We start from the raw sequence: 25783 nt of genomic DNA on the forward strand, positions 1-25783 counted from the left end.
TTTGAGACACCCCGGTAGGGGGTTCATACAATCTGGCAACCCAAGGCTGAATACCATTTACCTTGCACTATCCTTTCCACATATCAAAATGTAACGGTACAAATAAAATTACATCGTTTTAGTTGGACACAACTTGTCTCATCGAACTAAATGATACCCTTACCAGTCCGACTTTGTAGTACAGATGCACATTTCACCTAGTTGGGTTCAAGGGGAACAAGAAATGTAAATGGAACGGGGCCTGTCCGAAAACGCCTTTTCCAGTAAACACATCCAGGATTGGGAATTCTGGGAGCGATAGAAGACGCAGCCGTGGCGGGGTACAGCCAGTGCACCACTGAAGTTGACAGTTTAATACTCGTCTGGCCTTGTCGATCGGGTGTGGAGAGGTTCATCAACATCTGTATGTGTTTTGGAAGAAGAAACTCGAATATAAAGTGAGGTATAATATAATTTATTTTGCTGCTACTAACTAGCTAGCTTAGCCTACGACTACGTTGCTAGTCTAGTAGTACGTTTGTTATCCGCTTGTGTAGCATGCAGTAAAACATGGAGACATTTTTATAGCTAGTAGTACTAAGGGCCTAGGGCTGAAGATAAAAACATGGATATCATGATACGATATAAATATTCACATTTGTTTAGTCAATATGACATTTTAAAGGTCCGTTGTGTCATACATAGCCTACAGTACTATTGTATATGGCCGTGGGAATGAGAGCTTCGCACTATTAGGTTAGAACTAACGTTATAACTATTTTATTAGCTAGTTTTATAACAGCAGTATTTCGTGAATTTGGATTACTTCATTTGGCCTAAATATTAGACATTCCCATGTTTCCACGACATTTTATTTAGCCATCTTGTAAAGTGTTTGTCTTGTTCATTAGCATTTTGCTATAACGTTTTCTACTTCAAATAGACGGATAGTGGTTTGAAGCTTTAAAACTCGACCTTTAACCTCCCGTCCAAGATTAATCACATCTAGTCGTAGTCCAAACAGGGACTGACTGAAGCTATAATATTAGCCTTGTTTGTCTTTAAAATGTCAAGGTCGTGTTGGATCTCACACAAAGATGCGTATGTGCTGTGTACATCATGATAGAGGTTCTGTTTACTTAGTCTCTGCTAGTGGTGTTTTTGTAAGATACTTTGTATTTACGCTTTATTATTAACCGAAATAGTCAGTTACTTTGAGTTGCAAACAACGATATTTTGGTGTGTACTTTAGTTCCCATAGGCATTCCTAAACGCTTCGTGTGTTTCACATTAAATATTAGAATTCCACCCATACAACTAGTCAGAGTCCTGTCTTCATGGTTAACCTGCCTGATCCAGACAGAGCTGCACATTCACTTTCACTTACATTTACATTTAGTCATTTAGCAGACGCTCTTATCCAGAGCGACTTACAGTAAGTACAGGGACATTCCCCCCGAGGCAAGTAGGGTGAAGTGCCTTGCCCAAGGACACAACATCATTTAGCACGGCCGGGAATCGAACCAACAACCTTCTGATTAATAGCCCGACTCACTAACCGCTCAGCCATCTGACCCTTCCTTCCTCCCACTTGAAGGGAGGAAGGAAGGAGAGGGAGGCATGTTGGTACAGAGCCAGTAGCAGGGGGAGGGGAAGAGGCGGGGAGGGGAAGAGGAGGGGAGGGAGAGGAGAGGAGGAGGGGATGAGGAGGGTAGTAGAGGAAGATGAAGGAAGGAGAGGAAGAGAGAGGGGAGGAAGAGAAGGAGAGGGGAGGAAGACAGTTGTGTTTGTCCTTCCAGTAAAGTAGGGTATGTGATAAGCCCTGTGTGGAGCTGTTAGGCTATTGATTCACTCTTGCAGTCAAACTGCGGTCTGCACTTGATTTTGGTAACTGACTAATGAAACCATCAGGCAGCTGAATGTCAAAGGCACACTTAACCGAATCAGAAACACGTTAAATAGTTATTTCAGTTAGAATCTGGGACCCTTGTGTGTTTTTGACTTGAAGCTGCAGTGTTGCTGAAAGAAGTCTTCAGGAACACAGAGAAAGCTTCAGTTTCCTTGAGAGGAGAATATCTGAGAATATTGATTCCCCTGTGTGTGTGTGTGTGTGTGTGTGTGTGTGTGTGTGTGTGTGTGTGTGTGTTTGTGTGTCCCATGTGTGTGTACTACAGTCTGACCAGTATCAGTTTCTCATGGAGCACTTTCTTGAATATTTGCTTTTGGTTATTGCTGTTTTCCCCCCTACCAACCTCTGATTGCTGTGAAGCAGTCAAAAACAAACTCCTTGTCAACGACTTTCCGGAAAAGTCTAGTTGTGGAGACACAGAGGGGGTTTGAAGCCACTTTAGTAGGTATGCCCTAGATAATAATAATAATAAAAAGTCACTGCAAGTGAAATTCAATAAATGGTGTGTTCCAGACATCTGTCTGTGGACATGGATGGAGATGTTGTTGATTGTGGTTCACTGCTTCTGAGAAAGGGAGGATCCCTCGGCTCAGATCTCACCTGACCGACTTCCCACTCTAAGTGCTTTCTTGTAGATGGCAGTTTTGCCCTTGGGCTCTCGGTGGTTTCAGAACACTTCAGCAGCCGTGTCCCAGCTCGCCTCAAGACGGAAAACAAGCACAACAAAACAAACAATACAGTATAGAAATATACCCGCCTACTATCCTGCAAGGCTGGTGCGAGGCCATGCCTTCGTCTTGTTCTGCAGGTTCCTAGCCAGGCCTGGGGCACCCCAGGCCCCTCGCCCCAGGCCCCTCGCCCCAGGCCCCTCGCCCCAGGCCCCTCGCCCCAGGCCCCTCGCCCCAGGCCCCTCGCCCCAGGCCCCTCGCCCCATCACAGACAGCCCAGGTAACAGACACAGGACAGGCTAACATCTGTCCCAGATGAATAAAACATGCCAGTATCAGGGACAAAGCTTTGTGTGTTCTTAGATAGGGAGGGTGTTGCTGAAGGGAATCAGGTTCCTGTTACCACGGTTCATCCACAGTTCCATGTGGAAGGTGTTGAAAAACACAGACCAACTGAGTACCCAGTGATTGGAGGGTTCATCTCAGTTTCAATACATTAGATTACATTAGTTAGTTATATGACTAATTCCAGCCTGTTACGTATTATTAATCTGTGTTGAAGTGGTGTGTGGAGGGAGCAGTGTTGACCTCTGACCTCTCTCCCTCAGGGTCGCTCTCTCGCTGCTGAGTCCTGCTGACCTGCTGAGTCAAACGGACAAGCTCTTCCTGAAGCATCTGACCTCCTCCAGCATGCATCACTACCTGGTCGTCCTGCTGGTGCTGTCTCTGTCACCCTGCCAGGCCAGTGGTAAGACCTCCAGACATGCAGGGCCGCTCTGCAGGCTGTTATCAGGGAAACTGGATCTCACCCCTGAGGGTGTTTCACTCTGTGAAGGAGAAACCTGTTTAGTCTCTCTCCTACCATGACAGACAGACAGACGTTGTTGTGTAGGGAGTTGTGTACACCAGTGATGCACAGTTTAGATTCAACGACCAAGATTCAACAACTATTTAGCAAAGAAAAAGACATGATAGCCCATGACCTGTCTGGTTCCTCTGCCCCCCTAGGCCCGCTGGTGGCCCCCCAGCAGGTGGGCCTGGAGGCAGACCAAGACGCCCAGTGCCTCTCCATCACCTGGGGAGGTCCGAACGCCCCCCACTACGACATCCTGATCTGGCGCTCTGAGTTCATGGTCACCGTGTTCAACGTAAGGGGGGGGGGGGGTTAACATTTAGACATTTTTTCACAAACAACAAACCAAAGTAAGTTAACAAAATAAGCATCATGTTTGTCTCGTCTAGCTGAACCCTATCTTTCTGGAATTTTCTGAATTAATGTTAATCTAATAATAACACAGGTACATGATGTTTCTCCATCTGAATGACAGCAATAGCCCAATGTGAACTTTAATAATACTAACAGTACTAGATCTAGGGCAGCATCCTGGCCACCAGCCAATCGTCAAGGTCGTGTTGTGATTCTGTCTCCAGGAAACGGTGGAGGCAAAGCCAGACGCGGACGGAAGGTTCCGGTGGAACTGGACCTCAGAGGAACCGCTGGAGTGCACGTCACTGTCGGTCACTGTGCGCGCTCGCTCCGCTGACGAGATCAGCGACTGGAGCCGTCCTGAGATCCTGGCAGGTAGGAGGGAGGGAGGGAGGGAGGGAGGGAGGGAGGGAGGGAGGGAGGGAGGGAGGGAGGGAGGGAGGGAGGGAGGGAGGGAGGGAGGGAGGGAGGGAGGGAGGGAGGGAGGGGGAGAAGGTGAGAGGGATGGAGCAAGGAAGGGATGGTGAGGCATGGATTGAGGGCTAGATGGAGGGCTGAATAGAGGGTTAGATAAGTTAATGAACAGAACTGATCCTGTCTCCAAGGTATGGACGTCCCTAGCAAAGCCCATGCCCAGATGTATCCATCGAGCCGAGTCGTCAAGGTGGGCAGCAACACCACCTTCTGCTGCATCATCGCCGAGGGCGACAGCTTTGGCAGCATCAGCTATCATGCCAAGAACATGGACTTCACCCGCCTGAGTCGGCGGAGCTATGCTACCACCCGGACCAATCAGGGCCCTTCCGCTACCTCTGGCACCAATGTGGTGTGTAGCAACTCCAAAACCATAGTTACCGGAGCCGTCATGTTTGTGGGATGTAAGGAAGTCACTCGTACACACACTATTATCCTCTCTCATCACACACACTCCAGACAGACTGGTCTGACCCCTGACCCCTGACCCCCAGACCCCCCCCAGCCCGGTGACCTGCTGTGTGAGACTCATGACCTGCGGTCAGCAGAATGCCAGTGGAGCGCCGGGCCAGACACACACCTGACCGGCATCAAGCGCCGAACCTATTACGCCCTCAACGGCAGGTAGGACACATCTCTCATCCCCTCCATCATCCACCATCACCTCTCCATCTTCCCCTCTCCATCCCCTCCATCATCCACCATCACCTCTCCATCTTCCCCTCTCCTCCTCTCCAACCCCTCCATCATCCACCATCACCTCTCCATCTTCCCCTCTCCTCCTCTCCATCCTCTCCATCATCCACCATCATCCTCTCCATCTTCCCCTCTCCTCCTCTCCATCATCCACCATCACCTCTCCATCTTCCCCTCTCCTCTCCATCATCCACTATCATCCTCTTCTCACCCCCCTCTCCTCCCCCTGTCCTCCCCCAGGAACTGCAGCCTGGCAGGCGGGATGTTGTGTGGGCTGGAGGACTGGGAGGGCAGCTGGACCCTGGAGGCCTGGAACCAGCTGGGCCGGGCCAGGCTGACAGATAGCGCGGAGCTGAGCCACAGAGGTACACACACACTGTATAAAACTTACATATACACACACTCTACACGTGTCTGTTCGTTGGTTCTTGGTTCTGCCTGCTGATTTACATTTACATTTAGTCATTTAGCAGACGCTCTTATCCAGAGCGACTTACAGTAAGTACAGGGACATTCCCCCCGAAGCAAGTAGGTTGAAGTGTCTTGCCCAACCACACAACGTCATTTGGCACGGCCGGGAATCCTCCGGGGAATCAATCCGGCAAACTTTTGATTACTAGGCCGATTCCCTAACCGCTCAGCCACCTGACTCCCTGCTGATTGGCTCTTTTGTTCCAGTGCGTCCGTTGTCGGCGTCGAGCTTGGTCGCCACGGTGATCCACCCCTGGAACGCCACGCTGCAGTGGGCGTGGCCTAACCAGACCTACGCCTCCCTGCCGCTCATCTGTCAGGTCCAGCTCATCTCTCACTGGCACCCTAGCACGGTGAGGTTGTGTTTGTCTGCTTGCATGATGGTCTGTGGGTTAGCACGGTGAGGGGTGTGTTTGTCTGCTTGCATGATCCAGCTCACCTCTCACTGGCACCCTAGCACGGTGAGGGTGTGTTTGTCTGCTTGCATGATCCAGCTCACCTCTCACTGGCACCCTAGCACGGTGAGGGTGTGTTTGTCTGCTTGCATGATGGTCTGTGGGTTTCAGAGAAAGATAGTGTTACATAAGTGAGTGTAGAAAGGGGATTTGCGTTCGATAAGCCTTAAAAGCCTTCAAGAAAACAATGTTCTCTGTGTGTCTTGATGCCTGTGTGTGTGTGTGTGGGTGTGTGTGGTGTGTGTGTGTGTGTGTGTGTGTATGTGTGTGTTCAGCAAACGTTCACAGGGGCAGGTCTGGACAGGGCCGTGCTCTCAGGGCTGCAGCCTGATGAGGAGTACCGTTGCAGGATCCGCTGTGGCTCCCAGAGAAGCTTCTGGAAGTGGAGCGGCTGGAGCCCCTACCTCACCTTCACCACCAGCATGGACCGTAAGGAGGGGGCTGGGGGGGGGAGAGAGAGAGAGAAAGAGCGTGAGAGGGAGTGTGTAATGTGACTGAGCCTTGGCAGAGTCAGAGAGGTTACAATCAAACAAGCTATCAACTAGTGTGTTTGACGGTGTGTGTGTGCAGGGTACAATGTGTGTGTGTGTGTGTCCTAGGCCCTGATGCTCCTGATGTGTGTGTGTGTGTTTGTCCTAGGCCCTGATGTGTGTGTGTGTGTTTGTCCTAGGCCCTGATGCTCCTGATGTGTGGGTGTGGATGGACAGCAACAGCACTGGACGCATCATCTGGAAGGTGAGTCTTGCTGTGTGTGTGTCTCTGTGTGTGTGTGTCTCTGTGAGTGTGTGTGTGTGTGTGTGTGTGTGTGTGTGCTGGGGGGTGTAACACGCCAGTGAACCTCTACTAACCCCCTCCAGCCCCTGACCAAGAGAGAGAGCCACGGCCAGCTGAGCAGCTACGAGGTGACCCTGTGGAGCTCGGAGGAGAACCGCCAGAGGAGCCACGTCCTGCCCCAGAGAACCCACAGCCAGGCCTTCTCCCTGGGCAGCCCCGCCGCCGGGGTCAGGGTCACCATCACCGCCACCAACGCTGCCGGGGTGTCCCCCTCGGCCACCCTGGGGATCCCTGACTACCTGGGAGGTGAGGAGGGGAGGGAGAGAGGAGGGGACGGAGAGAGGAGGGGACGGAGAGGTGTAGGGAAGGGAGAGAGGAGGGGAGGGAGAGAGGAGGGGACGGAGAGAGGAGGGGACGGAGAGGTGTAGGGAAGGGAGAGAGGAGGGGAGGGAGAGAGGAGGGGAGGGAGAGGTGTAGGGAAGGGAGAGAGGAGGGGAGGGAGAGAGGAGGGGACGGAGAGGTGTAGGGAAGGGAGAGAGGAGGGGAGGGAGAGGTGTAGGGAAGGGAGAGAGGAGGGGAGGGAGAGAGGAGGGGACGGAGAGGTGTAGGGAAGGGAGAGAGGAGGGGAGGGAGAGGTGTAGGGAAGGGAGAGAGGAGGGGAGGGAGAGAGGAGGGGAGGGAGAGAGGAGGGGAGGGAGAGAGGAGGGGAGGGAGAGGTGTAGGGAAGGGAGAGAGGAGGGGAGGGAGAGAGGAGGGGATGGAGAGGTGTAGGGAAGGGAGAGAGCGGTTGAGAGGAGAGGAATGATGGAAGGAAAGGGTCGAGAGGAGAGACCAGTGATCTGATGATGTTAGTGACCTCCCTCCTGACCTTGTGGTGCCCTCAGACGTGGAGGAGGCTGTCTCCCGGGCCGAGGCCAGCCAGGCGGGCTTCCCCCTGGCCTGGACGCTCCCAGACAACACCAGCTGTGACTACCTGCTGGAGTGGCACAACACCAGCTGCTCACAACCCTGTGCCCTGGACTGGACCCGCCTTCCAGCTGGAGCCACCAACACCACCATCCTGTCAGACACAGGTACCCCACCAACACCACCATCCTGTCAGACACAGGTACCCCACCAACACCACCATCCTGTCAGACACAGGTACCCCACCAACACCACCATCCTGTCAGACACAGGTACCCCACCAACACCACCATCCTGTCAGACACAGGTACCCCACCAACACCACCATCCTGTCAGACACAGGTACCCCACCAACACCACCATCCTGTCAGACACAGGTACCCCACCAACACCACCATCCTGTCAGACACAGGTACCCCACCAACACCACCATCCTGTCAGACACAGGTACCCCACCAACACCACCATCCTGTCAGACACAGGTACCCCACCAACACCACCATCCTGTCAGGTACCCTGCCCTCTCCTCCACCTAGGGCTGGGTAGTGAAGTAGGGCTGAACGATTAATTGCATTTGCGATAACTTTGCAATGTGAAAAAAACGTGCAAGTCCCAAAGTGCAAGTTTTTTTCCCAAAACGGTAGCTAGCTAGCTTTAGTTAAGAAATTGCAACGCACATGTTATCAGCCTACGTTTAGCTTTGATTTACCAAAATATTTTCGAAGAGGTACAGGTGGTATGTTTTCCTTAATTGTTCTGAATTTTGTGTGTTATGTTGCTGACTGGAGATCAGTAGTATACATCTATATTTATTAATAAATCATATAATAATCGCTCCAGAACTGAGAGGCTGCAGTAATGAAAGGCTGCAGTACTGAGAGGCTGCAGTACCAAGAGGCTGCAGTAATGAAAGGCTGCAGTACTGAGAGGCTGCAGTACTGAGAGGCTGCAGTAATGAGAGGCTGCAGTAATGAAAGGCTGCAGTTCTGAGAGGCAGCAGTTCTGAGAGGCTGCAGTAGTGAAAATCTCAGTCTTTCAACCTTTCAAAACTTATTTTTCAAAGCTTTTCAAGTTATTTTTATAATATTATAAATGAAATTAATTACATTTCATGTATTCTTTTAATTTCTTGTATTTTAATTTTAAATCAAACTTAAGTTTGTCTACTTCTTATATCTATAATAGAGCGATCTGTAGATAGCTGTGTATACTGAGTGCGTGGGCTGTGTGTTTTGCCTGGTGCCCAGACTGGTTCCAGCCAGGAGTGAGATACACCTTCTCTCTGTACTCCTGCCCGTCCCAACACCCCTCCCTGCACCAGCGCTGGGAGGCCTACATGCAGGAGCAGGGTAGGTCTGACACACACACAGACTAGCCATTGACCTGGGAACTGTTCTAAGGGTAAAGGTCCAGATCTACTGTCTGATCTACTGTGTTTCATCGCCGTGGTAACCTGTGGCTCCTCCCCCAGCCCCCTCCAGGTCGTCCCCCCACGTTTCGTCCAGTCAGCAGGGCTCTGGCGTGCTGCTGACCTGGGAGGAGGTTCTTCTGGAGCACCAGAGAGGGTTCCTGCTGGGGTATCGAGTCTACCTGGCCAACGCCTCCAGACTCTCTCTGATAGGTAGGACTGTCTCCAGACTCTCTCTGATAGGTAGGACTGTCTCCAGGCTCTCTCTGATAGGTAAGACTGTCTCCAGGCTCTCTCTGATAGGTAATACTGTCTCCAGGCTCTCTCTGATAGGTAAGACTGTCTCCAGGCTCTCTCTGATAGGTAAGACTGTCTCCAGGCTCTCTCTGATAGGTAAGACTGTCTCCAGGCTCTCTCTGATAGGTAAGACTGTCTCCAGGCTCTCTCTGATAGGTAAGACTGTCTCCAGGCTCTCTCTGATAGGTAGGACTGTCTCCAGGCTCTCTCTGATAGGTAGGACTGTCTCCAGGCTCTCTCTGATAGGTAGGGCCTAGACTAGGCCCTGCTGTCTTGCCCTTGGATTGTCCAGTCATCTCACACTCCCTCCCCCTCTCTCCAGCTAACATCACTGACCCCAGCCAGAGGAATTACACGGTGACCAAGCTTCCTGTTGGCTCCTACAAGTTCACCGTCAAGTCGTACAACTCTGCCGGGGAGGACGGTGGATCCACGGCCTTTATCTCCCTGGATCCCTACAGTACGTTAGCATTAGCTGGGTCTATCTACAGCCTTACAGTACGTTAGCATTAGCTGGGTCTATCTACAGCCTTACAGTACGTTAGCATTAGCTGGGTCTATCTACAGCCTTACAGTACGTTAGCATTAGCTGGGTCTATCTACAGCCTTACAGTACGTTAGCATTAGCTGGGTCTATCTACAGCCCTACAGTACTTTAGCATTAGCTGGGTCTATCTACAGCCCTACAGTATGTTAACAGTCATTGTTCATGGATAGCACACCAGCATGAATGATGAAAGAATGCTTGCTTGCTTGCTTTCCCGTTTGGCAGCTGATTGGCTCATCCTAGAGATCCTGGTTGCCCTGGGAACCATGGCGTGCTTCCTGGCTGTCGTCACGACTCTGTGTTACAGGAAGAGGAAGTGGTGAGGCAGCCAGATTACTGAACAGGAACTGTCATGTCACATTCTCAGCCGTTTTATTGTATTTTTTATTCCAGTTGTTGACTGTTTGTTTTTGCCTGTGTCCCAGGGTGAAGACAGCTTTCTACCCAGACATCCCTGAGCCCAGCCTGCCTGGTGATTGGTCCATGCCTCAGGTAAGCTGCCTGGTGATTGGTCCATGCCTCAGGTAAGATGGGGAACATGACCACATGGCACAGCGCCAGGGACACACACTGTCCTGGTGCCAGAAAGTGTAATGTGTGTGCGTGTAACGTGTGTGTAATGTGTGTGTGTGTAACGTGTGTGTGTGTTGCAGGGGACTCTGGACCTGAAGCCCTCTCCTCACAGCATGGTCCACATCCTGGAGAACCCAGAGTGGGACTCCAAGGAGGCACTGGTGACTGTCCCTGAGGAGGAGGAGGAGGAGGGCAGCGCTCCAGCCGACACCGACGAGCCCTCCGCCCTGCGCTACTACAACCAGGTGGTGGACCAGGGGATGCCACGGCAACGCCCTGCCCACCTCCCAGACTCCTCTGCGTCCTCAGGCAGCTCTGTTGACTCGGCCCGCACTGACGTCACCTACACTGGCATCCAGGCCTCTGCCCCAACCCCCCAGCCCCAGCCCCAGCCTCCCCCCGGGGGCTACCGGCCTCAGATGCACCCGGCCTCGCCCCCGGCCTCCGTGGAGCAGGAGCAGGTTGGTGCAGAGGGGCCCTTCGGGGGCTACAAGCCCCAGTGCTCCTGGAAGATGGACTCCCCTGTGGAGGGCCTGGCTCCCTCCCTGGGAAGCCCCACCTCCGTCACCTCCTCTCAGTTCCTGCTGCCCGACCCCGACCACCAGGTCAAAGGTCAAACCTCTTGGTTCCACAGCCTGCTGTCAGGCAAGCCCTGATGATGTCACCCTCCGCTCCATGATGTCACTAGCTGGATGATGATGTCACCAGTCCGGCTGACAGTCAAGATCCTCACTGCCTTCCTTCACACAAACACACACACACACACACACCTCTCAAGGGCATTAGTGATGTTAACTGTTTGTTTTCATTATTTGAATGCTTGTTTACGTGTTTTTGGGATTGGACACTTACCAAACAAACCCTCCGAAGAGCACTGACTAGCAGAGCTCACCTCTCGTGGTCTAGACACCCGGGGAGAAGAGGCGTGACGGAGCTACGCGCCGCGACAGAGCCGACATGCTACTGAAAACAACCCAGGAACAGAGACACTGAAGGGGGTTCACCTTCACTAGGAGAATCACCGAGACACACACCAAGTAAACACAGTCACTGCTCTCAACATGAACACAGATGTACACTACTAGCAACACAACAAGTATTCAAGACACACTCTGCTGTGGGTGTCATACTTAGGAATCTGTCAAGATGTAGACAGTTCTTCTCTGACTGATATAAGCTAGTAAAATAAGAAATTGTGTATTTGTTTTTATGTTGTTTTCTTAGTTGTATAATTGTTGTGTGTCATATATTTTCTACTCATATCACCATGGTAAATATCAACTACTAGCCAGATAAACCCTTTTTTGTTTGTTTTTGCATTTTGTGATTTATCATCTCAGATTTCCATTGTTGCCCAATCTACCTGTGGATTATTGATTGTTCTACAGCCTTGCACCAAATACCTCACCGTCATGCCCTTGTCATGGTCGTGAGGTGATTGTGAAACGTATTTAATCGTTGCCTTGTTCAAACATGGTATGCTTCCAACCGAGTTCAGTGTCCAAGCGGACTGTTTTGCTGTCTTGTGTTTGACAAGTACTCTGCAGAAATACTTGAGATCATGCACCTCTTTAGAGAGTGGACTCCTATGCATTTGGGAGTGACAATCGTGGGATTGTACAAATCAGATCATTTTAATTGTTAATCATGAGCCAAGAACAGAGATTAGAATTACTTTGGCATTTTTCTTTATGGTTTAAAGTGACGCACCGCCAGATGATGTTACTGTGAAGACGTGACACGCACACTAGACAACAGTCTCGCACAGGAACCCGGCTGATCACCATTAGTTGCCGTGTTTTGCAGTAGGTTACACGTTTGCAATAATCTGGTAGGTTTAGGGCTTGTGTGAGTAGTTAGGCTAGATAATTAGCGCGTAGCTTTCAGGAGGCCGTTCACTAGCTCGTCGTCATAGTTACGGCCACTGTCAGGGCTGCGTCTAAAGCGGTTTCTTCCTCCCCCCTTTCTCCTCCTCTTCCTCTCTCGCGCCCGCTGGAAGTTATTCAATTGAGGCAGTATAAAATGTAACACGTAGGGTTGTGATGGTCGGAGGTCTAGTGTCAGAAAGGTGAGGAAGAGGCTGCTTGGAACTCACTGTAGGCACCCTGACATTAAACTCAGCATTAAAGCCGTATTATACATTTTTCAGATCCTCTCCAGCAAAGAAGCTTTAAACACTACTGTGATGTGAATAGGCCGACATGATCTGTACAGTAGCACGATTAAATGGCTTTAATGAAAAGACGCCTGTATATTATATCCCTTCCTTTTGAGGTCCTCGACAACAACGAAGTCTTTGGAGACTAACATTTGAATGCTGTGTGTTAATATGCTTATTTTGTTAATATGGTCATCAACTATGGTCAACAATATTTTTTTTATATCAATGTAAGTCTTTTTTCACGTATATCACTGCAACCGCACCCCTTTATGATGTCATTTGTCCTCCGTTTCCCTGCCTACATACAACCCTAGTAGATGTTTAGTTTTTAACAGAGATAATCAATCTTGATCGGAATAATTTGTAACTGTTACTGACTTGTGTCAAACTGAATTAAACCTAATACGGTTATTGTAGCATTGATAGAGCAACACGATCAACACGCTTTCAGGCACTCTTGTCGTAGAGCTAGCGGTTTTGTATTAGTACTGTAGCTTAACTACTTGTCTAGTATAGGCTATTCTATGGCTATATGGTTGGTTATGATTGTTATGATATATGCCTTGCCTAGACTCATCTGCATTTGCCTGATCTGGTTGTATGCTGTTATTGTAGCATGTTATATGAACATTTAACTATTTGAAAGTGCAAAAGTATACGTATAAATGACAGGCCTACTAAACCTTTAAAATCACTTATAGGCTACTGCTTGGCAAATAACACTAACGTTGACGTGCATTATTAAGACTTAAGGCTTTATTGACAAGTGTGATGCTGTTAAAACAAAATAACACTGAATTATGCTTGGTAGCTATCATTTTGTGACGTATTTACAGTGATGTTTCTCCTCATTAGGAAAAATAAGAGTATTTTTTTTCCGGTGAATGGTTTGTCAAGAAAACACTATGTAAACACTGCTGCTTATTGCAATAATATTACACCAGTTTTATGCAATAAAGTTACAAACTCCAGTTGTCTACTTTGTATTTATCAAAGTGACCTCTTTACCAACTACAGTACATACCTAACACACAAATCTCTGGGACATCTGTATTCTCTGTAGACACGTGTGTCTATATTAATCTCATCTGTGTTTCTCATTACCAGGAAAGTCAAAGCGTCTTGGTCCCGAAAGCGTTGCATTGATTTTTACATGGATTTTTATGTTGATGGGCGCTTGAGCTTGTGACATTTCATGAGCATCCTGACAGGGAACATCACAGCCTGGAAATGCAAGATTGTAATATATTACAAGATTATATATGTGACCAATAAACTTAGATAAGCCAAGATAGTAGATATTGGCCGATAAATACTGTTCAGCTAAACTAATGTCCCCTCTAATGACTCCCATCTCAACCAAGCCTGTATAGACCATGTTCAATGAAAGCAGAGCAGGATCTTGCACTAGGCACACCTGACCCCCAGGCACACCTGACCCCCAGGCACACCTGACCCCCAGGCACACCTGACCCCCAGGCACACCTGACCCCCAGGCACACCTGACCCCCAGGCACACCTGACACCCAGGCACACCTGACACCCAGGCACACCTGACACCCAGGCACACCTGACCCCCAGGCACACCTGACCCCCAGGCACACCTGACCCCCAGGCACACCTGACCCCAGGCACACCTGACCCCCAGGCACACCTGACCCCCAGGCACACCTGACCCCCTGGCACACCTGACCCCCAGGCACACCTGACCCCCAGGCACACCTGACCCCCAGGCACACCTGACCCCCAGGCACACCTGACCCCCAGGTCTTGGGGATCTCATCTGCGTGTGGAGGCCAGGGCTCCTGTTAGTGGTATTTATCTTACTGGCTGGGAGTAGCTACCGGTGATTTGGATACACCTAAGATAGCAGAGTAGTGCATGTACCACTAGAGAGGGTACAGTTTCTGGGGATGTTGTAGGGTGTGCTTGCTGGCATCGGTTGCAGGTGGGTCCGTCCCCTTAAGTTTTTCCCTTCTAGTGATATTTTCAAGCATTTGGCCTTATCCTATTGCATAATTCATTAAGAACCCCCTTTGAAACAAGCTATTGTAACAATGTTGTCACCGGCAGTATTTCAGATGGAATCGCGATTCAAACAGTACCATCTGCTAACTGAAAATATGTCCCCAAAAACGTAGTATAAATAAGCTTGACATTTATTTAGGGGGAAATGGCTAAAGCGCCGGAAATTATAACTTTTCTTTTGACATAAAGTTTAGGCTGTGGCATTGAAGACAGCGACGCACCACACAAGCTTGAGTTTAAATACATTATTTAATGTGACATTACTTCCTGTACATGCAAGTCTTGATTTGCTTAAATGTAGCCTACATGTGCTGCTAGTACACCACGGCACGATACGATACTCCTGTGCAACAGCACATCTATGCACGTTGTATCCATGCGTCGTTGCTAACGTGTGCTGACGCTGTGACGTAGGCTAGCACTGAGTACCCTTTGTTGACACAAGACACTTTTTGCCACAAAAACTTAATTTCAGCCTAAACCGTGCAACCTAACGTAAATAAAAATACAAGCAACTCAATCGCTAACAAGACGAAACTTTTGACACCGACGTTGTCTATGTAGTCCAACATTGACCCAATATGTACAACCCAATTCTGCTTACCAGGAGGCCGGCTGTAACTTCATGCCGGTGGTACTGGAAATTAACTGGAATTTAGTAGCTACTGGAACGACTGTGTGATTGCTAAAATAGCAATAGTATGCTGGCGAGTTGGAACTGACTGGGAACTAGAAAGACAACATTTCGCGGTATTTCACGCATTCTAACACCGTTGCAACGTGGTGTCTTAGACAGTACTGTGTACAACCATTTTAACGAGTCACAAATATACAGAATGGCTCAAATAAACAGTACAAACTAGAGCTTTACTGTTGAGAAGAGGTGCTGCCATCTTGGATTTCCTCCCACTTCCCGTCTTAGTTTTAGAGCAGCTCTTTACCATTGCCACCAAGTGGTTCACTTTCAGAACTGCACTTGTAATGCTCACATGACACTACAGACCCTTAAAAACACGGGTTTTTAAGGGTCTGCTTGTCATTTGGCGCCCCATACTGGTTTTTATCCAAAGCAACATACAAAGAAAGAACATCAGAAAAGCAGGGATAAGTGAATAGTTCAGTTCTTTACTTTTTGCACCTTAAGTTTTCAAACCTATCTGGCTATCTCGCCAAATCTGCACAAATGGTGCTTTGTTTCTGAGTCGTTTCCATTGGACGGGTAAATTACGTAACTTTGGCGCCTTTGAGTCATTCTTTCCCTTTAAATTGAACATAAAACGTAACAACGTAAACATAAAGCTTTTGCGCGCGCGGGAGACAGTCGCCCCGTATTATGTCCAATCCGCGCACACTTTACAATTGTGCCGCATCCGCCCTTTCGTTTCATTGGTCGAATCCAGCTACAGTCCCGCTCTGGACTGGTGTCCAACGTTGCTATTTGTCAATCTTGGTTGTCAATCCAGAAGAGCGCGCTGTGGAGTTTCAAACCTCATTGGATAAAACGTCCTAACCAACTATGTTCAGAGCCTGGACATTGGTTACTGTGGTTACCCCGTTTGGGACTTTCCTCTCCTTTGGATCATATTATAGGTCATTTCCCACCCATGTGGTAAGCGCGTTTAATATCCTCTCAACTGATTTGTTAAATAAACCGCCCAGGCGCGCTTTGCAACGCGGGAAAGACTTTGAGAAAGCGCACACTGTAGGAAAGCTGCACTGTCAGAAAGAACGGCGCACACCAGCTTGTAACTACATAACGAATGTAGTTCAACGTTCTACTGTCTTTTGGGAATTGTAGCGCAGTTTTTATCAAGTTAGAAATGAATATTTTTACTCCAGATTGAATTGGACTAATTTTCGGAATTGTTTCCGTTCGCTGGATTTGTAAGACTTTTTTCGCAACTCTAAAACGGTTGACAAGAAGACATGACTGCATCTATGGCGTATGATTAACAGTAAGGGGGATCTTTGGCTCTTTCGGATTTTAAAGCTTCTCAGAGCTATTTGACAATTCAACGATGGCTGAGAACAAGCAACCGCAGGTTATTTTTTGCAACGATTCTCCTAAAAGGGTTTTGGTGTCTGTCATCAAAACCACTCCGATGAAACCGAGGAAGAGCGAGTCGTTAATTCCGACCAGCCCCGGGTTCAGTGACTTCATGGTGTACCCGTGGAAGTGGGGAGAGAATGCACACAACGTGACCCTCAGCCCCGGATCCGTGAACGGGGCAGACTCACCGACTGGAACCAACACCGCGAGCGAGGCTGAACTGGCGGCTTTGCCGGATGCCTTGAAGGTGGGTTTGTGGAGTTGTGACTGCGGGGAATAATGTTATAAGCAACGAGAAGGGCAGCTGCCAGACTTTTAGTTGTGCATGACTCACTTCTGTTCACGGTAGTAGCTTTAGGTAGCTTAGAAGGGATTTTTTTTCACTGTATGACTCACTTCTGTTCACGGTAGTAGCTTTAGGTAGCTTAGAAGGGATTTTTTCACTGTAACCACGTTATACATCACTGCTACACGATGATGCAACTGGAGGTAACACATCTGCCTATTCTGCCCCCAAAAGTGTAACCTATTATTACGATAGGCGACGTCAAGACTTTGAATGAAACGTTTAAGCAAGCATTCAAAAGTGCTTCATGAAAACGCCCGCGCTTATGGGTGTGACATGATGGTTTTTAAACCCCAGCTACTTCCTACTGTAGCAGCTGCTCCTTAGTCGCGCGCCAAAAATCCAACCGGATGTGCATAAAATGAATGAATGTGTTCGTGAAGGTGACCTGCTCTTAACCGAAACCGCGAGCAGTTCAATGAAGCACGTGGTGTAGTCCATGTTAAGTAAGAAATTATTGATACGTTTGCATGTAACAGTAATATATCTTAACATGTGCAGGTCCACCTACATTTAATCTCAAATTGCTGTAATGGCAACATCGTTTTGCTTTTAAATACTGTGGCTCATAAATGCTCATATTATAAGATATGATTAAAGTATGGATCTGAAGCAAAGTTCCATGATACCTGTGTGTGTCTCCTGTTTGTGACCTGTGTGTTTCCTGTGTGTCTCCTGTTTGTGACCTGTGTGTTTCCTGTGTGTTTCCTGTTTGAGCAGGACGGGAGCCGGCGAGGACGCCCGCGGGCTGAGACAGTCCGGGAGCTCATCAACGAGGGAGAGACGTCGTCCAGCCGCATCCGCTGCAGCATCTGCCACCGAGTGTTCCCCAGGGAGAAGAGCTTACAGGCCCACAAGAGGACTCACACAGGTGGGGGAGAGGGAGAGAGAGGAGGGGGTGAGGAGAGGGAGAGGAGGGAGGAACATCAGGACCAGCTGTAATAGAGGGTTTCCAGTGTGTTAGAGTGTTTCCAGTGTGTTAGAGTGTTTACAGTGTGTTGTGTGTGACCAGGAGAGAGGCCCTACTTGTGTGACTACCCAGAGTGTGGGAAGGCCTTCGTCCAGAGCGGCCAGCTGAAGACCCACCAGAGGCTGCACACGGGAGAGAAGCCCTTCATCTGCTCTGAGAAGGGTGAGCGCACACAACCACAAAACACACAACCACAATACACTCAAGCAAAATACGTCTTGGTTCTCCAGGAGAAGCTGACGGCCGCTCCTCTCTAACCCCGTCCTCTCTAACCCCGTCCTCTCTAACCCCGTCCTCTCTAACCCTGTCCTCAGGCTGCGGTAGCCGCTTCACCCACGCTAACCGCCACTGTCCCAAGCACCCGTACTCCCGGCTGCGCAGACAGGAGCCCAGCGACGGCACCGGCAGGGCCCCAGCCGCCGACAACAAGGCTGTGGCAGAATGGCTGGCTAGGTGAGGGAGGGCGACTGGTGTGTGTGGAGGTGACTGCTGTGTGTGGTGACTCTAGTGTTTATCTGAGGGTGACTAGTGTGTATATGGGGGTGACGCAGGTACTGGCAGACGCGAGAGCAGCGCGCCCCTGCGCCAGCCAGGGGTAAACCCCAGAGCGCAGGCAGCGTGGAGGACCAGGAGCAGAAGGACCCTCTGGACTTCCTGCAGTCTGACGAGGAGAACGGTGAGGAGGAGCCAGCGGAGGACGAGAAGACCAGCGGGGGGGGGGCTGCCAGGCGCCGTCTCCAAGAGCAACGGGAGCGTCTCCATGGCGCCCTGGCGCTCATTGAGCTGGCCAACAATCTGTCTCCTTAAAGCCCCGCCCACTTCCTGGTCAAGAGACCCCCCCCCCTAACCCTCCCCCCTTTGCCCCAGTGCATGCTGGGCGTTCTTAGATGCAAGTCTAGCGAGCGACTTCCCCCAGCTGTCCTGAGCAGGAACACGCTACAGCACCTTACTCACCTCCAGTTCTCCTTACTAGGATGTTAGGATATGAAGAATGTCTTTTCTCACACCTGCCTTTTGAAGACAGCAAATGAGGATCAAATTCGGTTCAGTTTTGTTTGCACTTTGTTTGGTGAGCGAGTGATCTTCCTTGCGTTTGTGTGTGAGGGTGTGTGTTGTTATGATGGATGTATATATGGAGCTCAGAGAGACAGGGTGGACCCAGGGCACGATGGGGCGTATGTCCATAGTGTGACATGACGTCCTCGATTGTGCTTCCTTTGCTCCATGTGCTTTTGGGTTTGCGAACCAAGTATCACATCTGGTCACAGTGACGCAACATCAGGCCCTGGTCTGTCTGAGAAGGAGTCTAGGAAGGAGAGGAAACCAGCGAGGGTGTACTTGGTGGACAATTGAGATGCAGCCGCTGTCACAGTGAGGAGAGGTTGTCATTGCAAGCCTAATCTGAAATACCCTTTCACCCTAACCTGAGATCACATAGCACTCAGCTCAACCCACACAACAACACCCAGACCAGTAGCTGTATAGTAACAGGTTGCCATCTCTTATATTAAAAGACTGCAGCCAGACTGCGATATCGCTCGTGACCTCCAGGGGGAGCACAAAAAGGGCGTTTCTCAGAAGCGTTTTGATTACGATATTTATTGCATCATGTTTGTTCTATTTGACACTGTTTTCATGAGGAAGTTCAACATTTTAGGGTCTGATTCATATTTGTCTGGTTTGGTGTGACCATCTTATCTAACTTTCCTCAGTGTTAAACAACAGAACCAGTTTAACTCGTCATTAATTACAGTTCCATTGTTTGACAAAGATAATCATAGGAACTAGAAGCTCATTAGTTCCTGCGTGGGACAAAGTTTGATTCTATCCACCAGTTCAGTTGAAATAATTGTCCCATTACTTTTGACTCTGTGGGTTAAGCTTGCAATGGAACAGAAATGTCTTACTTGGATAGAAAAATGGCGCTTGTTTCTGCTGAAAGTAAGCTTTTTCCTTTCCTTTTGTATTTTTTGAAACACTACATATTTTAACTTTGTTCGTAAGCATTTATATTAACTGGCCTATTGTTATTTGGAGGTTTTGTTGGGTTTTGGAAAAAAAACTTTGTACATCATGAATCTATATTGAATTGGCTAAACTCTTTAGTTATCCAGACTTCAGTGACCATTGTGCAAAAGTGGAAGATAATTAAATTGTTGATAATCGCAAAAACCAAATAATTAGTTATATAGGGTTATAATATTTGTATTATTACCCTAGAATTTTATATCAGTGTATTTCTAACCCTTTGTTTATTGTTAAATAAATATTTTTGGCCGATAATATATACCATGATGTATTAGACTAGGCTCCACATAATCTGAGCGCTGGAATTAATATTTCTAGATACTTATGAAATTCAGATTTCCCTCGCCCTGTATAGAGTCAGATGTGTGTTTGGCTTCGATAAGGAAAGTTCTCGCTTGCTCTGTAGAAGTAACATACACATATTCAGTTAAAATCCACAACTGTTGGTACTTACTGGTCTTCAATAAAAAACATTTATCAAGACCCTAAGAGCTTATTTCTCTCCTTTTTTTAATTATTGTTTTTCATTCTTTTTGTCTGTGAAGTTCAATAATGTGAACAAAAATAACAAAATACAGTGCTATTTCAGACTACCTGGCAAACTAAAAAGCTCCCAGGACATGAACAGTCAGAGGAACAAACTGTTTTGATAAATGTCTCAAAGCAACAACTAAAACATCCCACAGTCACCCCAATATGGAGCAGTGTCATAAATATGTGTGTGAAGCACCAAGTATGTGAAGGACGACCAATCAAAGCACAGGATCGGATGAGATAACCAATCGGGTGTTTTGTAGATGGTATTTCTGGCCTTTCATTTGATAGGCAGATGGTCTGTAGAGGGTTGTGTGACGAGGACGTTGATTGGCTGGAGTCGGTTGGTGGCGGCGTGGTGGCTGCTGGGATGGTGAAAGGTCAGGTAAGCATAGACCAGCCCACCTGACATGCTGACAACACAGGAAACAGCTGCTCAGGTAACCAAATACAAACTACATCTAAAGTGTGGGCAGACAGTTTCACTCTAAACAGGCAGCTCCAGAGTTTCCTAAAGCAGAAAATAAGCGCTGACTTAGTTAAGTTCTCACCAGATGTTCAGCCCCAGGAAGTTAGTCCAGGAGAACAGGTAGTCTCCGCCTACGAACATGCCAATGTAGGCCACAGCTATGTTCTATGGAGACACACCTGAACATGAGTCCTGTGTTTGTGTGAATTTGCATGTGCATATGCTCACACACTCCAGCACTCACTCTGTCACACATACACACACACATACACACTCACTCACACGTACACTCTCTCACACACTCACTTTGATCGCTCCCACCACTGTGGTCGTCAGTGCTGAGTTGTAGTGGCTGCAGAGCACAATAGAGTACATCAGCACAAACCTGCAACAGAGACAACTATGAACCACTCATGAACCATGAACCACTCATGAACCACACAAAGGAAGCAGACAGGTCCTTACCCCATAAAACAAGACAACAGGAAGCAGAAGACAAATGTAGCTCTCAGCCAGTCGTCAAATGTGATGGCCTGGTCAACACAAAGACAATCATGCTGTCAGCTAGACACACACAGAGCTAACGGACAGTCAAGCTGACAGCTGGACACACACTGTCTGTGTGATTGACAGCTGGACACACACTGTCTGTGTGATTGACAGCTGGACACACACTGTCTGTGTGATTGACAGCTGGACACACACTGTCTGTGTGATTGTTTACCTTCTCAAGGTCCCCAGTAAAGGCACTAGCCAAAAGAGTGGGGATGACGATGAGGATTGCGTTGTAAAACAGGACGCCATATTTCCCAAGACCCTTCACAGAAAACACACCATCATGTTGCCTTGAAGGTTAGACAGATTCTGTAAACCACATGATGCTATACTACATTGTAACTTGAACATTGGACCTTTTGACCTGCAGTCAAATGTTGTACCACTGAGCTACACCCTCCCTACCCCTGACCCCTGCTCTGACCCCTGACCCTGATTTCTTGCTGGGGGAGAAACGTACCTCAGTGCCCAGCTTCTTCTTGGTGTACACTCCGCTGGCAGCGGTGAAGGCATCGTTCAGGAGGATGAAGGTGTAGGCTTCCACATCAAACGCCAGGTCAGAGCTACAGAAGAGAGGTTAAGGGGGTCAGAGGTCAGGACAGGGCTTAGTCTTATAGAAGATCTTGTACTGCCCATGGGTTAGGGGTCACACATCCTCAGACCACCTACAGAGCTGGACAGGACTGCAGAGTTCTGATGGTCACTTACATGTAGTCATTTAGCAGATGCTCTTATCCAGAGCGACTTACAGTAAGTACAGGGACTTTCCCCATGCCCATACACAATAACAACACAATACAATAACAAAAGACCCAGACCCTGAAGGGCTGCATTCCTGTGCTGGGTGTGTGTTTACCTGGCTGCTACGAGCGGGGTGTGTGTTTACCTGGCTGCTACGAGCGGGGTGTGTGTTTACCTGGCTGCTACGAGCGGGGTGTGTGTTTACCTGGCTGCTACGAGCGGGGTGTGTGTTTACCTGGCTGCTACGAGCGGGGTGTGTGTTTACCTGGCTGCTACGAGCGGGGTGTGTGTTTACCTGGCTGCTACGAGCGGGGTGTGTGTTTACCTGGCTGCTACGAGCGGGGTGTGTGTTTACCTGGCTGCTACGAGCGGGGTGTGTGTTTACCTGGCTGCTACGAGCGGGGTGTGTGTTTACCTGGCTGCTACGAGCGGGGTGTGTGTTTACCTGGCTGCTACGAGCGGGGTGTGTGTTTACCTGGCTGCTACGAGCGGGGTGTGTGTTTACCTGGCTGCTACGAGCGGGGTGTGTGTTTACCTGGCTGCTACGAGCGGGGTGTGTGTTTACCTGGCTGCTACGAGCGCTCCCAGCACGATGGTCACCACGCTGAGGATGAGGCTGTGAGGAAAGCTTTTCCTGAGTAGGAAAAACACACACACACACAGTTTACACACAAACACACAGTCACACACACAGTTTACACACAAACACACAGTCACACACACACAGTTTACACACAAACACACAGTCACACACACACACACACAGTTTACACACACACATTGTCTACACAGCCTGGCCGCTCTGCGCCCCAGAGGGGCTCCTGAACCTCAGAACCAGAGAACCACCAACCTCAGTACACTCGCCTCCATGACCATCGTCATCAATATGGTGAATTTCCTGAGCACGGTGAACATGGGTAAACTGCAGGAGATCGAAGTGAGTCAGCTTAATAATAATAACAACAAATTAGAAGCCAGTTCATCTAAAGTGATGTAAGAGGATCTGCAGTAAAATGCTCTCCCACTGAGTTGAAACCATTCCCATTATAAGCATTTTACCACATCAGAGTGTGATATATTTAGATTTGTGATGTGGCAAAGTTGATATATTAAGATTTGACCTGCAACTCCACAGGATAGGAAACTTGTCAGTAAAAGGATGATGTTTCGAGTCTCTGTGATACCTGAGTTTCTTGGTGCTCGCCAGCCCTGTGATGTGATTTCCAACATATAGAAGAGGAAGAGGGAAAATCTGTCAAATAAATCAAAAGATATTTAGTTTCTATACATGCCTTTCCAAAGTTACACCTACTATGCCGAAGCTTTTGTGTTGTGATAAGAATATTACAATTTACATTTACGCATTTAGCATTTAGCAACTTCTAGAAAAGAAGTCGCTTTTATCCAAAGCGACTTCAAAGAGAGTTTTACAAAAGTTCATAGGTCACTGATCATAGCCCCAAACATTGCGGGTAGCCAAAACATGAAGCATACATTGTGAAAACCAAATAAGTCCCAAATGGAAGAACAATAAGAGCATGTAGTTAGACAAGTTACAATTAAACAGCAAGAACCTCAAAAGTGCAAGAGTGTACCTGTGGAAAAAGCAAGCAACAATAATATTTTTTAGGGCGAGTACAATAATTTTAGGACAGTTACAACAACCCAACAAGAGCAACAAGTCTCTCAATGAGTCATTGTCATCCTGGAGGAAACTAACATCAGGTCCAGCCAATCATTCCTAAGTGCCGTTGTACTACAGTTGAATGAAAAACGACTTACTTTGATGAAAATACTTCTGTCAAAATCTTGGAATTTAACAAACTTGTTCTTTTTGGCAGCATACAGGATAAATATGGTGGTGAGCATCTAGGGAAACGTTGACATTGTTTAATTTCATAATTTACTTATTTATTATTATGTTCGATTTCATTTTACATTTGTGATGACGAACTGCCATTATCTAACAGGTGTGCGTCTCGATGGTAACATGTTTTACAGAGAACGCATGGCTCACCTGGCCAATCCCCAGAAACAGGTATGAAGGAAACCTACACACCAGAGTAGAGTACGTTATGGGGGTCAATGTGGGGTAGGTAGGCTACAAGGGATAACTACTTGACCGTTTACCGATCGACTGTACGGGTAATTGCGGATGCCTACAGTAGCCTAGAGCGCGTGTAATTAGTCAAGGGTTATTAATTTCTCACCTGAAATTTGTAAGAATAGTTTTGTTCACAACAGTGATAAGAAACGAACTGCCGGCGTAGAACGCAGCGGATACAAACTTCAAAAACCCAGAGTGTTCCGGTTCGAGAGTTGTCTTGAGAGACATGTTGATATTTTGAGAGGTTTTGAGTTAAAGAATTGCTTCCTGTTCAGTTTAGCTGTCGTGTACCTTATTCATAAGCCTCCATTGCCGTCTACTATGCGATTGTTTCAACAAAAAGAGTAGGCGGGTCTGTCCAGCTCCCAAGAGAGAGATTGCATAATTCTGGAAGTTTGTTATTAACCCAAACATGAACACTGTTTGATAAACTAGCCCACTTTATGTTAGGTCAAAATGATATGCCAAAAATGTACAACGTGGAACATTTAGATTGTAATCTATATTTTATAGATTATATAAAATATAGATTATAATCTATAAATCTATGGATTTCACGTTATTTATATAACGTAGATTTTGTTTTGCGGAGGGAATTTATACTTTCATCAGTCAGGATGAACATGAAAACCTAAACATTCTAAAAATCTTGCATGCTACTACCTTCTCCACACGGGTGCGGCAGTGGATCGTTTCTGCTAATGGTACTGCTAACAGCGTCTCGACATTTACCAGACGCTCTTATCCAGAGCGAGTTACAGTAAGTACAGGGACATTCCCCCCGAGGTAAGTAGGGGAGTGCCTTAGCCAAGGACACAACTTCCATCTGCACGGCCGGGAATCGAACCTGCAACCTTCTGATTACTAGTCCGAGTCCCTAACCGCTCAGCCACCTGACTCCTTGATTGGAAAGTGACTCGTATCCACTAATACTGTAATTTCTGTTTTCTGTAAATAGGCTATATAATGAAGTCAAAAATCTTTCAAATATAGCCTATAGTTACGGTCATTTATTTTTTATACTTTCATTTGATCTACATATAATACAAAATCCGGTCATTTTAAACTATTGGACCGACCTACACGATCATTACCTTTCACCTTTACTTTCTTCTATCTTTCATCATTCTATTTTTTCTGATGGATGATTGCTTGAAGGGTTGGTATTTGTAGTCACAAGTTTAAACCTCTTTGTCTCAAATCACAAATCAATCCTGTTCATCATCACGTCAGGTCGTAACTTACTTCTTTTTTTTTTTTTTACATCCATCACAAGTCCCTCAAAGGACAGCAACATTCAGAGCATTTCTTTCCAGGTGGTGCTTCTTCCTGATAACACCTTCTGACTTTATCAGCTGCAGGCGCCTGAAGGCAGGTACAGGGTAGGGCAAGGCTGATCCTATCGTTTGTTTTTGTTTTTACTGCTTGCT

The 25783-nt window shown here is 47.9% G+C and overlaps 3 protein-coding genes across 5 annotated transcripts; 2 read left to right on the forward strand and 1 right to left on the reverse strand.

Annotated features, from left to right (window-relative positions):
* Nucleotides 1-317: 317 nt before the first annotated feature.
* lifra (LIF receptor subunit alpha a) lies at nt 318-13496 on the forward strand. 3 transcript variants are annotated; one of them, XM_067231936.1, is made up of 18 exons: nt 318-442; nt 3165-3304; nt 3565-3704; nt 3988-4138; nt 4369-4641; nt 4732-4861; nt 5174-5298; nt 5612-5757; nt 6135-6288; nt 6530-6594; nt 6717-6939; nt 7518-7706; nt 8787-8888; nt 9011-9160; nt 9567-9704; nt 10017-10110; nt 10217-10283; nt 10445-13496. In XM_067231936.1, the coding sequence occupies exons 2-18, from the start codon at nt 3247-3249 to the stop codon at nt 11018-11020; spliced, it is 2781 nt and encodes a 926-aa protein (XP_067088037.1). In that variant the 5' UTR covers nt 318-442; nt 3165-3246; the 3' UTR covers nt 11021-13496. The 3 variants fall into 3 exon arrangements, with proteins under 3 accessions (XP_067088037.1, XP_067088036.1, XP_067088038.1); XM_067231935.1 differs by having other exon boundaries at nt 318-437; XM_067231937.1 differs by having other exon boundaries at nt 318-437; nt 10217-10315; nt 10445-10597.
* Nucleotides 13497-16428: 2932 nt separating this feature from the next.
* znf367 (zinc finger protein 367) lies at nt 16429-20275 on the forward strand. Its single transcript, XM_067231913.1, has 5 exons — nt 16429-16850; nt 17670-17820; nt 17962-18081; nt 18234-18372; nt 18471-20275. Exons 1-5 carry the CDS (start codon nt 16572-16574, stop codon nt 18724-18726), a joined length of 945 nt encoding a protein of 314 aa, XP_067088014.1. The 5' UTR covers nt 16429-16571; the 3' UTR covers nt 18727-20275.
* A 243-nt stretch (nt 20276-20518) lies between these two features.
* Nucleotides 20519-24581, reverse strand: slc35d2 (solute carrier family 35 member D2). Its single transcript, XM_067231911.1, has 12 exons — nt 24457-24581; nt 24264-24297; nt 24029-24115; nt 23431-23498; nt 23097-23168; nt 22812-22880; nt 21966-22068; nt 21675-21767; nt 21416-21483; nt 21257-21335; nt 21033-21115; nt 20519-20894 (listed from the first exon to the last, which is right to left on the reverse strand). The coding sequence occupies exons 1-12, from the start codon at nt 24579-24581 to the stop codon at nt 20762-20764; spliced, it is 1014 nt and encodes a 337-aa protein (XP_067088012.1). The 3' UTR covers nt 20519-20761.
* Nucleotides 24582-25783: the final 1202 nt, after the last annotated feature.

This window comes from Osmerus mordax (genome assembly GCF_038355195.1).
Source record: "Osmerus mordax isolate fOsmMor3 chromosome 28 unlocalized genomic scaffold, fOsmMor3.pri SUPER_28_unloc_8, whole genome shotgun sequence".
Taxonomy (NCBI): Eukaryota; Metazoa; Chordata; class Actinopteri; order Osmeriformes; family Osmeridae; genus Osmerus; species Osmerus mordax.

Excerpts from the sequence above, each read along its gene's own strand:
- znf367 (XM_067231913.1), top strand. The coding sequence starts at position 16,572 with ATGGCTGAGAACAAGCAACCGCAGGTTATTTTTTGCAACGATTCTCCT. Across the intron at positions 18,082-18,233 it reads CTTCATCTGCTCTGAGAAGG|GCTGCGGTAGCCGCTTCACC; the intron begins GTGAGCGCACAC and ends CCCTGTCCTCAG. Across the intron at positions 18,373-18,470 it reads GTGGCAGAATGGCTGGCTAG|GTACTGGCAGACGCGAGAGC; the intron begins GTGAGGGAGGGC and ends GGGGTGACGCAG.
- slc35d2 (XM_067231911.1), bottom strand. The coding sequence starts at position 24,581 with ATGTCTCTCAAGACAACTCTCGAACCGGAACACTCTGGGTTTTTGAAG. Across the intron at positions 23,169-23,430 it reads GCGAGCACCAAGAAACTCAG|TTTACCCATGTTCACCGTGC; the intron begins GTATCACAGAGA and ends GATCTCCTGCAG. Across the intron at positions 21,484-21,674 it reads TTACTGGGGACCTTGAGAAG|GCCATCACATTTGACGACTG; the intron begins GTAAACAATCAC and ends TGTGTTGACCAG.
- lifra (XM_067231935.1), top strand. The coding sequence starts at position 406 with ATGTGTTTTGGAAGAAGAAACTCGAATATAAA. Across the intron at positions 438-3,164 it reads AGAAGAAACTCGAATATAAA|GGTCGCTCTCTCGCTGCTGA; the intron begins GTGAGGTATAAT and ends TCTCTCCCTCAG. Across the intron at positions 5,299-5,611 it reads CGCGGAGCTGAGCCACAGAG|TGCGTCCGTTGTCGGCGTCG; the intron begins GTACACACACAC and ends CTTTTGTTCCAG.